Source organism: Antrostomus carolinensis, unplaced genomic scaffold (genome assembly GCF_000700745.2).
Source record: "Antrostomus carolinensis isolate BGI_N321 unplaced genomic scaffold, ASM70074v2 scaffold44843, whole genome shotgun sequence".
Classification (NCBI taxonomy): Eukaryota; Metazoa; Chordata; class Aves; order Caprimulgiformes; family Caprimulgidae; genus Antrostomus; species Antrostomus carolinensis.
The window spans coordinates 3333-15349 of NW_010303947.1; the positions used below are offsets into that span (position 1 = coordinate 3333).

Here is a 12017-nt window from a genome sequence, read left to right on the forward strand (position 1 = left end):
AAGAACCTTAAATCTTTATCTTTCTCTGTCTTCACTCTTGTTCTTCCACTACTAAGAAAGAAATACATCTCAAAACTGGTTTTATCTGAAAAGATACGGTAACTTCATCCACCTGCCTCTTCGGGATTTCCTTTTTTTATTCCAAGCTTGAACACAAAGGCACATAATCTTACTGGGACAGCAGGTGATACAGAGAAAGTGTATAGAGAGAGACCAGTCTTTTTTTGTGACCACAGTCAACCCATGTTGAGCAGAGTGAGTGCTCTCAGCCACCTACATGTAAGTAAAGTATGTAGTAATGGAAATAATGCAGCCTCCTGTCAACTTGTAAATACTCCTGCATAGACAGCCATGATAATAAGGTATACAAAGAAATATATTAATTACCGAATTTTCTAAGCATTTTACATTTGACTAATGAAAACCCAGTATCCACTTTACAAATGCACTAAACCACAATGGTGAAATACAGTAGTGTTTTATACTATTCACTATAACCAAACTACAAAATCTGTTCATTTTGATGTATTTTGAAGGTCTTTGCTGCATTTGTTTCAGAGTACCGTGGAGAAAATGTATGCTAGTCGAGAGGATATTGGATATGATTTTGGAGATGACTCAAAAGTTGGAAGTAAACCAATTAAGCCTAATCCAAACATTGATGGAGGATGGGCTTGGATGATTGTACTTTCCTCTTTTCTTGTGCACATACTTATCATGGGGTCCCAAATGGCTCTTGGAATACTCAACATGGAATGGCTTGAAGAGTTTGATCAAAGTCGTGGCTTAACAGCGTGGGTTAGCTCCCTCAGCATGGGCATTACACTCATTGTAGGTATGTTCCAGCATAATTTATTTCAAAACTACATAGATTTTTAGCATATGTTTGCCACTCATCCCTCAAGTATTTTCTTACAGTTTTCCATTTTATTAGCAGAGCTGCCCAGGTTCTCCTGAGTTGCCTTTTTAAAGCCCCCAGGACAAATTTGACAAATTAGAGGGAGAAAGGGAACAACGGGGAAGATGACAGAGAAGACAGTTACTCCAGGAGACAGCATGAGCAGGAAAGGATGCCTGTCACTTCAAGGTCTCACTAGAATTAAGAAAACAGATGATCTGTGAAGCTTGTGGTCCTTCCTGTACCCTTATCTGGGAGGAGAAAATGTTGAATTTAGACAGTCTATGTCACAGTTGGCAGCTGAACTAAAATTTATTTTTTAAGTCATAGTTGGATGAACCCAAAATAGTATCTGGAGGGGTATGTTTGTGTATATATGTATATACACACCTCTCTCTCTCTAAATTAAGATTGGAAAAATTGTGTTTAGGTCTGCCTAGAATATTCCACTGATGTTTTCTTTCTAGTTACTTGTGAAAAAGGCGTGCACTGACACAGCATTAGTATTGGGAACAACGATTTCAGTTTCTTCCTCTGTTTAAACTGTCCCTTCTTCATGGGGCAACTTTGGTTTTAGGTCCTGTGGGTATTTGCTAAGTATTTGGTCAGTTGGCTGCATTTTTCTTTCCACAATTTTGAACAGCAGTAGGGAAAATACACTGAATTGCATGAGTAGCTGTTTAACATTTTGTTTAAAACGTTAAGAATCTTCATGTGAAAAATTATTAGAGTATAGAGAATTCAAGAAATAATGTAACATTTTTTCATGTTTTTTAACAGGTCCTTTCATTGGTTTATTCATCAGCATGTGTGGGTGCCGCAAGACAGCTATAATTGGAGGCTTATTGAATGCTCTAGGTTGGATACTGAGTGCCTATGCCTCAAATGTGCACTACCTCTTCCTTACGTTTGGAGTGACAGCTGGTAAGAGCTGTACTAATGTTTGAAAGTTCTTTTCAACTATTTTTGATTCCTTTGAAGGTTATCTGGGTGAGTAAAGAGGGAAGTTAGACTGTAAAGCTATTCCAGCTTTTCTATCACACTCTTTACAGCCTGTTATCTTTTCAGAAAACTTATTTATTTACTCGGTGGATTTGTCCCAATGACTTTTGTTGTCATTTAAATCTGCCATGTGAAGATGGTATTTTTATCACTTTCTCCCAAGTGAATATATTAGAGGACATTTTAATTAGAAGAATTAATGTAACCCAAACTCTTAGCAAGTGCAATTTAAAGTTGTTAAAACACCTTTTGACATGTGTCATGCCCAGTCAAAATATGTGAAGGCATGCGTGTTTAGGCATCTTTCTTGAAAACCAATAGGTCCTTAGTGCCTGAATGCTCAGTTTCTAGCAAAATGTGGCTTCTTATGAAAAAGTTTAGTTACTTTAAGAAAGTTAAGTAGAAGAACCCGGTATTATCTACTTAAAGCACTACTCCATTTTATTCACTGTTCATTTCTGGAAAAAGAAATTATGAATAGATATGAAACAAAAAATATTAAAGTGAACCAAGTAAGAAATACAAAATTTACCCTTTAATTATTATCTGAGCAACACTGAGCAACTCAAGGGGCTTTGAAATATTATTCACGCCATAGATAACGTGGCCAGTTATGTTTGCAAATGAAGCATGGTATCTATGTTATACATGACTGACAAAAGTGTTATGAAAGAAATTGTTTGCAATACTAATAATGCCTTCAGTAGCCTCTGTTCCCTCGAACTACCCTTTCATAGAATTTCACAGAAATCTGTGGAACTTTTGTACTTAATTTTTTATCAAGCTCTCCGGATGGCAAAAAATTGAAACCAGTAAGGATCACTGTGATGACTCTTTATACCACCATACCATAAAGTTAAGTAATGTTGTAAATTCCTGAACAAAGAACAGTAATTACAGGCAGGGATCTGCCCTTTTCGGAATTTCTATTTCCATATATATTGGATATAATGAAGCAGACAGGAAAAAACACTCTTTCTCTCAGCCCTTGCTGCTTTTCAGAAAGAGCACACACAAAATATCAGACAAAAAGGCAGAGATTATACAGAGAATTTAAAGAGGCGTGAAAACCATATTTTCCAAAAAAATCTGAGGCAAATTTTTACATGAGGTGGAGAAATGAGATGCTGTTGCAGGAGTAATTCTGTCCAGAAAACTGATGTAGAGATGCCCGAGATGTTTCTTCCAGCTCCATGATACCTTTGTTCACCATCCCCTCACTCGCCATCCCCTCACTCACCACTGCCTCACTTACCATCCCTTCATGCACTGTCCCCTCACCATCCCCTCACTCACCACCTCCTCACTCACCCATCCCTGTCCCCTCACTTCCATCTTCTTGCCTATGATCATCTCACTCACTGCCACCTCAGGGAAGTTTCTTTCATGTTCTCATGGCTGCTAGATGTAAGGCTGCAGTTCACTAATGGTGGCTGTCTCCTGTCTCACTTGTGGACCTCCATGCAGTGCTTGTGGGCTTACTCATGACTCCTCCCTGTTGGTGACCCCCCATGCCAGATGCCCTCACAAAGTGTCCCCCCTCACCTCCCATTCCCAAAGCGCTGCTCACCTCAGCATGGTTCCCCTCCTGCAGCTCCTCACAGCCATGCCCCCTCACCTCCTGGCCACCAGCTTCAGCCCGGCTCCGTGAGCTGTCCTCCTCGCAGTGGCACTATCAGGGGAGAAGAGGAGCCTTCTCTCCCCTCACCCGTCCCAGGGAGCCCTGGGGTGGGCGCTCAGAGCTGCTGGCCGCAGGGAGTCCCTGCGTGAGCCTGGGCTGTGTTTCACAGCAGTGAACAGCAGGCAGGTCTGAGGGGGCAGGCAGTCTGCTGGACTCGGAGCTTTCCTTGCAGTTTGTGGCTGGGTTTGGGGGGGGAAACCTTGTGCAAAATAACCACCTGATCATGTATTTGCATAGCAAAGAAATAAACTTCTAACAGGCAAAAGAAGTCAGCTCTGACCACGGTACACTGCCATGATGTTGAGGTGCCTTTTTTCAGGCTTTGCTGGAATAACTGCTCTTTCGCTGATCTGGCTGTAGCCAGATCGTGCAGCTGTAGCCAGATCATGCAGCTATGGTATCAGCTACTTAGGAAAACTTTTATGCCCAAAACACTCTTCTAAATTACCATCACAGTGAATTTGGAAGCTTCTTCTGCATACACATCTTCCAGTCCAAATCCCTCCTGTTGGGAATTTACTGTGAGAAAAACTAGGCAACTGTTACTTTAATGATGTATTTGCATAACTCTCAATGCTTTCTGCTTGAAAGAAGTAAGATTAATACCCTGAGTTTTAACAAGTGAGGGATTTTCTACAAAATTAAAGATCTGCCTTTTAAGAATATGCCTGTGCAGCTGTTGTGTAGCCCTCCCTGAACTTCCCTGGAGTGCCCAAAGAAGCCACCCAAGGTCCCACTGCTGGGCTGTCCCCCTGTGCTGGCTCCTGAAGTGTACCTCACGGCCACCGTGGCTCCACAGTTACAAAGCAAGGACAAAGCCTCAGTCTGGATCTTCACTGGTGAACTTAGGCAAAAGCAACAAGATGTGCCCACTGAGCAATTTCTGGTCACTGATACAATCAGATGCAAGTATCACAAATGCAGATATTTCAAAATAGGGTTTGTTTATGTTTGTCTCCATATTAACTGTCACTGATTTATTATGGAATGTTTGGGGTTTTCCAGCACTGTCATGCTGAACTGAGGTAAAGTTTTTATCTTCCATTTATTTAAGTTTTCCCAGCAGTTAAATGGCAGTGTTGTATTCTCACTGGAATGAGTATTGCAAATTTTGGTAAAGACTACAAGATAGAAACAAAAGCTAACATGAGAACTGAATATTTATTCTCAATTTTACTACTATGCTCGTGCAAAAGTTAGGAATAAAACTGATTTGTTTTTCACTGCTTTTTATCTTATTGGCAAAAAGTTCAGATTGATTTTGGTTTTTATTTTCATAGGCATTGGAAGTGGCATGGTGTATCTGCCTGCGGTGGTCATGGTAGGGCAGTATTTTCAGAAGAGAAGAGCGCTTGCACAAGGACTCAGTACCACGGGAACAGGGTTTGGAGCTTTCCTAATGACTGCCTTACTGAAGTACCTCTGCACCGAATTTGGGTGGAGGAACGCCATGTTCATCCAGGGTGCCATCTCCCTCAACCTTTGTGTCTGCGGGGCGCTCATGAGACCGCTCTCTCCCAAAGACGTTGTTAGTGAAAAATATGTTGTGAGAAGTAATAGTGAAGATAATCAGGCAAAAACTCTGTCCCATTCTGCAGAGACTATAAAATCTAACAGAGTTCTCAGCGAAGAACTGGAAAAAAAGGAAGAGGCAACAAATGATGAGGTGCTTGACAGTGTTCAGCACATAGAAATGGGAGGTAAATCTAGAAGTGGAAGGAATATGTATGGACTGCGCATTCTTAAGACAGTGAGCCAGCTGACAGTTACAGTCAGGAAGGGCTTTGCAATATGGTACTCCAGCTACTTTGGAGCTGCTTCACTGTTTACCAATAGAGTGTTTGTGGCCTTTATAATTTGGGCTTTGTTTGCCTATAGCAGCTTCGTCATTCCCTTTATTCATCTTCCAGAAATAGTCAAACAATACAACTTATCTCATCAGGACAATATATTTCCTTTGACATCCATTATAGCCATTGTTCATATTTTTGGTAAAGTGATCCTTGGAATCATCTCTGATCTCCCGTGCATCAGCACATGGAACGTCTTCCTCATGGCTAACTTTACCCTGGTCACCTGCATTCTTACTTTGCCACTAATGCAAACATATGTTAGCCTGGCTGTGGTTTGTGCTCTGATAGGATTTTCTAGTGGCTATTTTTCTCTAATGCCGGTTGTGACTGAAGATTTAGTTGGAATTAAACACCTTGCAAATGCCTATGGCATCATCATTTGTGCCAACGGAATATCTGCATTGTTTGGACCACCCTTTGCAGGTAAAAAGTTCAAATTGCTAACCAACAGATGTTTATATAACATCCGTGTGACCTGTTATATTATTAAGCTTTCTTAAGTTATGAGCATGTGTCGTTAACAAAATTACAGCTGCTCCAGAATGGACTGTAACATCCAGCTTTACATTGTACAAATTTGCAGATCACATTTGCTGGGTACCAGCTCACTATTCACACACCACAAATTACAATCCTTGCAAATAACCCCAAGGTTATTCTGTTACAATCTAGCCTTCCAATGGCATGTTACACTTTTTTAAAATGAGAAAAGATTAACCTATTTTTACGAGTTTTGTGTAGTATATGCACTATGGATACTCGTGCCTCTATGTAGATGAAAAAATGATGAATATTTTTCAGGGTAGGCTGGTGCTTGATCTGTAGTATTAGCCCCAAGAACTGTAAAGTGTGTTTGGGTGTCACCACTCTAAGATGCCAATGGATGTGTTGATTTAACTAACTTCCTTCAGCCAGAAATATGTACTTTGGGGACTGCACTGTGCATAATCTCTTCACTGCCATCCATAGCAGAAGATAGACGTGTATGTATGTTATGCCTAAAGTTACTTAGGTTTAAACAAACATTCATCATAAATTTTCTCACAGAAAGAGGCAGGGAAGTACAGAAGAGATAGAGGACTCTGTAGTAGTGTGGCTACTACTGACAATACTGAAGAATTGTCAGTAGTAGCCAGACTACTACAGAGATGCAAAACAGAAGCAAGTCGTAATGGCCGTGGTCAGCCAGGGATGGCACTAGGCTGAGCTGAAGCACAAGCATTAGCAGCACAAGCAACCCAGAAAAGTGAGAATGCTCTCACCTTCTCTCCCCACCATTGAGTGAGCCAACACGATTTGTAAGAAAGCTCATTCAGTGCTGGTCAGTAGTAGCCAGACTACTACAGAGATGCAAAACAGAAGCAAGTCGTAATGGCCGTGGTCAGCCAGGGATGGCACTAGGCTGAGCTGAAGCACAAGCATTAGCAGCACAAGCAACCCAGAAAAGTGAGAATGCTCTCACCTTCTCTCCCCACCATTGAGTGAGCCAACACGATTTGTAAGAAAGCTCATTCAGTGCTGAAAAGCAGCAGTGTTTTACTCTAAAATATATTCATTCAGACCCTCTCAGTCTGTGCTGAACATATCTTTGGTCATTAGTAACAAAGCAAATAGGATGCAATTAGATGATGTAAAAAAACTTCTGATCTTGAGGTTACATCGCAATGCAGCCAGCATGACACGAGGGAGTTTTGCTATTTTGGGTTCTCAAACCTTTCTGAAGTAACTTTAATATATTTTTGCAAAGGAATTAAGGTTGGAATGAGAGTCATCACAGTACTGATCTCTTGAAAAGTCTTTTATGGGTATGTAAGTCTTCGAGAAAGCTATTGGGAATGTGTTTGCTTGGGCAAGACACAGCATTTGAAGTAGCCTGCAGTATCGGGCATTTTACAGACAATAGCAGGGTGGAAGAACAAATTGGTTTGGGATTCCAAAATGTCTGTTTTAAAGTTAGACCTGTGATAACTTGTTTGAAAAATGTACAGTTTTAGAGAGAATGTTGCTCAGCTTCTTAGGATGGCACATTGCTAGAGTCCCATTTTAAGACTTCCATGATACTTAAATGAGGGGATAGGTTTTGCACTGGGTTTGGGTTTTGGTGAATGAACAAGAGATTTTGTTAATACATGTCCATTTGTAGCATCTAGAGGAGGAAATAATCACCACCTTTTTTTTCCACAAAACATCTATGGATTTGACTGAATTTTCATGAAATATGTGCAGTACTTTTCTTGTCTTCCTATGCAATCTACCTTGTTGTCAAGCTTTGTAACAAACATGTTTTGTCCTTATTTTGCAGGTTGGATATATGACATCACACATAAATACGATTTTTCTTTTTATATATCTGGCTTCCTATACATGGTGGGAATAATATTTTTACTTATACAACCTTGTATTCAAAAGAAACAACCAAGAGAAAAATCTACGGAAGAAGCACAAGTATAGAAAAAAATCCAGAAGTTTTTTTTTACAGATTTTTTGTTGTTTTTATGTTTCTATTGTATGACAGTACAAAGCTGCTTTTCTTATGGAACCAACTACATTGAGCTGTACTTAAATGAAAAGCACATGTACTCCAAAATGCTAATAAATTATTAGAAATATGCTTTTAAAATGAGTTAAGATCTTTTACTTTAGAACTAACAAATACAGTGATTAAAGCACCCGTGCTAGTCTTTTAAAATTGGAACAGTGCTGGGAGCCTTTACCTTTGCTTCTTTTTTGACTTTTCATCACTACCGGTTGGTGAAACTCCATTGACTGCAGTGCAGTTACTCCTGATTTTTACTGGTTCTAAAAGAGAATTTGATCAGGATGTGAATGAGTTATAAAAGTCCCTCTTACTCTGTATTCTGTCTGATAAAAGATTAGTTTATGAACTGAGTACAAGAAAATGATTGTATTTCTTATCTGGCTAGTCAAGTACTGTTGAAATGCTAGTACAATAATTCAGTTAATTCAGTGTAATAAAATGACTATTTCTGTGATGTAAAACTGAAGAAAAATTCTTGTATTTTTCTGAAATGACTCTCTACTTCATCTACTTCAAGGATTTTTTTTATTTTTTTTTTTTTTTTTAGTATTAACTGCATAATAAAGTAGCAGTTCCTCAATACATAGGCTGCATTAGAAATGCTGTGGCACTTAATGCACCTGAAGTAAAACAAACATAAAAGCAAAACTAGGCAACATATGGAAAATATTATTGTTATTTACAAACTGGAAAATGTTTCCAGAAACAGTTTAAAGTTTCTGGCTGCTTTTCCTAATTAGAGGTATTGTAGAACTTTGTAACTTTACCATTGACTCCTTAGATGGGACTTGTTTGTCAAGTTAACAGTACTAAAGAAATAGAGTTGGGCAAAAGTAGCCAAATATAGTTTTAGAAAGAAATGAAGTACAGCACAGCAAATGTTATTACAATGAATTTAATAACAAAACCTGTTACATTATGAGTGGTCATGTTGGTGCTCATGATGTACACCATGAACTGTCTAAGACTGGTCACAATTGAGATGTTTATTCACTGGAAAATTAGATAATGCAGAGCATGGAAGAGCTAGACCATTTACAATATTCACATAAATTTTCTTAAACAAAACTAAGGACCTGGTAATCAATGCAGAATGTTTAGTATGGTACAAGACATACTTTCTCAGTTTTGAGAGGTGAGTCTGATGTTAATTTTCCTATCAAATAAAAGTCACTGTAGGTTTTTCTCCTGATAGCTTTATGAAAGTTTTTTCAAGACAAATCTGGTTCTTAGTTTAATACTGATACATGCTGCTGGAATTCTTTAAAAACAATTGACACTATTCATTTATATTGAACAAATATTGGGAAACAGTTCAGTATGCAACAATATCACTATCCAGATCATTTTATAGCTGCAAGGTTGGTTGAAAAAAAGTTATGAACTGCAACTTGTATTGTTCTATATTGCAATTCACCAGCTTCTTCATTTCCCACTTCTACAGCTGTTGGCTGGGACATACTTAAAAATAGATCACTGAAATGAGCCAAGTTAAAAAACTACTTTAAGATTTAGACCAGTTCATTCATGTAGGATAGTTATGTATGGCCTTTAAAATTCACAGTAAAACAACTGAGGTGGCAGTGAACTGCAGCACATGGTGTGGACACGCAGTCATTAATTTCTTAAAATCAGCTTTTTTGTTGGAGAAAATGTTCATGTAAACTACACTTTCACATCAGTTCTTTTGTTACAGGTCTTCTCAGTGTGAATGCTGCTGCTCGCTTATCTTAACTGAGCTATCTTTTATTGGTGAAATATATATATATTGAAGTGATTATTTCCCTAAATTTCTTTTTTTTTTTCTTTTTGAAATATGTGTACCCTTTATACGTCGATCTTCACTTTGTCTTTTGTAAAAATCAACTTTATTTGCATAGTACTGTAATTAATAATATTTTGTTCACTTATGAAATCTGCAATATCTCTTTCTATAGAAGTCCTTACTGGGCCATGTGATGGGAATAAACTTGCATTACCCAAAATTTCACTTTCTGTTCATTTACTAATTAAGTTCATTTTTTAGAGCTTAAAAATGAAGAATATCCTGCAAAATGATTGTTCTTTCTCTTAACAGAAGGGAAGGTTGATCAACGTTGAGAAGGTACATGGTTGATCAAGGAGAAGGGAAGGTGGGCTGACAAAATCAAGTTAAATTAGTCTTTTGAATCAATATTCACTCAGTCCATATTGGCTAGCATGGGTTCCAGTTTCCTAACCTGAAACTGTCTAAATGTTATGAGAGCACATACTAAGAAAAAAATTCCTTGGTGGTAAATTGACAGAAAGTGAGTAATGAGGGTCTGTTGTTTAGTATCTCTGCTCACATACTGTAGTTCTTAAAATCATGTCTCTAAAGCAAAATTGCATTTTATAGTGCATATATTACACAGAACAGAAATTTTATGAATACAGTATTTTATGCACATAATGAAATTTATATTTGGCATTGTCCTAAAAGGAAATAGTCACAAAGAGGAAAGAATATACTGAAGTGTTTCTTCTATCTACAGTCATCAGATTAAAGTACTGCTTTATAAAGAAACAGAATTATATAAGAAACTTGTGTTCATAGTTTTAAATAAATTTATAAAATTCAAGTTTAATACTTGACATGTTAAAAAATTTTAAACCTAGTACACTCTTCAGATGTTACACTATTGTATCCAAATATTGCAATCACTGTTTTTAATACTCAAGTTTTAAGTCTAGTCAGTGGCAAATGATGTATTAATGAACATTAATTACTTTCAGAGTAATAATATTTGGCCTCTTTATTACTGAAGTTGATTGTGGGAGCAAGTCAAGTCAGTAAGAACTGCCTTCATCTTAAAACACTCTCAAAGTAACCATTGTTGGTCTTGCGAGATAGCAAATGTCTCTTATCAAATATGCAACTCGAACAATGGAAGTCAACTAGTTTCAAAAGTTCCTGCATTCAGCAAGATCAAGGAAAAATTTTGCCTATATACCATTGGCAGAGTGCCTCAAACATGATTTTGATGGCTTGTCCAAGATAAGGATGATCATTTGATTCACACCCTCAGTCACCAAAGAAATTTCTTCTTGGTGACCAAATTATTTGCTTGAAGTTTAGATAATTAATTTAAAAACATTTTAACACGTTTATTATGCAATGAATTTAAAAACGTATCAAACTCTGGAACCAGTTACATGTTATTTGCCTATAAACACTGCAAATTTACCATGGTGGACAGTAAAAACCTCAGCATTCATCAGCAATTTTTGTAGTAAGAAATGATGGATGGTTTTCTATAAAGGTAATAATGACCATTCCATAGTATCTGATATAAGACATGGAGTATGTATAGCATATATACAAAATAGACGAGACAGAATGAAGACGTACAAAGAAGCCATAACCTTTTCTATTGCTAGCAACTGTTAAGATGCTGACTATAATCCAATTTCAGGATGCCCAACCAACATATTAAAACATTGTATTATTTACATGTTGCTCCTAGTAAGACATTAGTTGGTTTTCCTCTTCCAATCCTTAAAATAATCTGCTTTCCCTAGTAAAGAAGAAAAGTCAGCATGTCTGAGCTGATAAACAGCAAATCCACACCTTTTAACAACTGCTTCAATGAAAAATGCATCTTGATTCAGTTAGTTTTTTTGTTCTGAGCATCTTGTTTCTGCCTCCTCCTTCAGAGCTGCGGCTGTAGCTGAAGTCTGTTTGTGAAGAAGAATTGTTTCCAGCCTATTTCCTGTGCAAGTTCTTTCATTTCAGGAGTAATTGTGTCACACAAGTTTCTACAATATTTTCCCATAGCGCATTACTGGTACATATCTAGTTGTAAGAGAAAGTAGAAGCTTACAATCATAGTTTGGCTTAGTCATTGCTGATTATTTTACTACACAAAATGTGTTTAGACAACACATACACCTTGTATGAAGGTCACTTGCAGTGCAAGCTGCCCACCTATCTTGAAAAATGCAGTATTAGTTAAAACTCACAATGACATCAGTGGAAGTTTTGCCCAGTGTTGCCAACACAAGATATCGCATGTTCTTGGGGGG

General features: G+C 37.8%; 1 protein-coding gene across 1 annotated transcript; it reads left to right on the forward strand.

Moving 5' to 3' along the window:
- Positions 1-573: 573 nt before the first annotated feature.
- SLC16A14 (solute carrier family 16 member 14) lies at positions 574-7885 on the forward strand. Its single transcript, XM_010164279.1, has 4 exons — positions 574-835; positions 1679-1822; positions 4862-5857; positions 7737-7885. Exons 1-4 carry the CDS (start codon positions 574-576, stop codon positions 7883-7885), a joined length of 1551 nt encoding a protein of 516 aa, XP_010162581.1.
- Positions 7886-12017: the final 4132 nt, after the last annotated feature.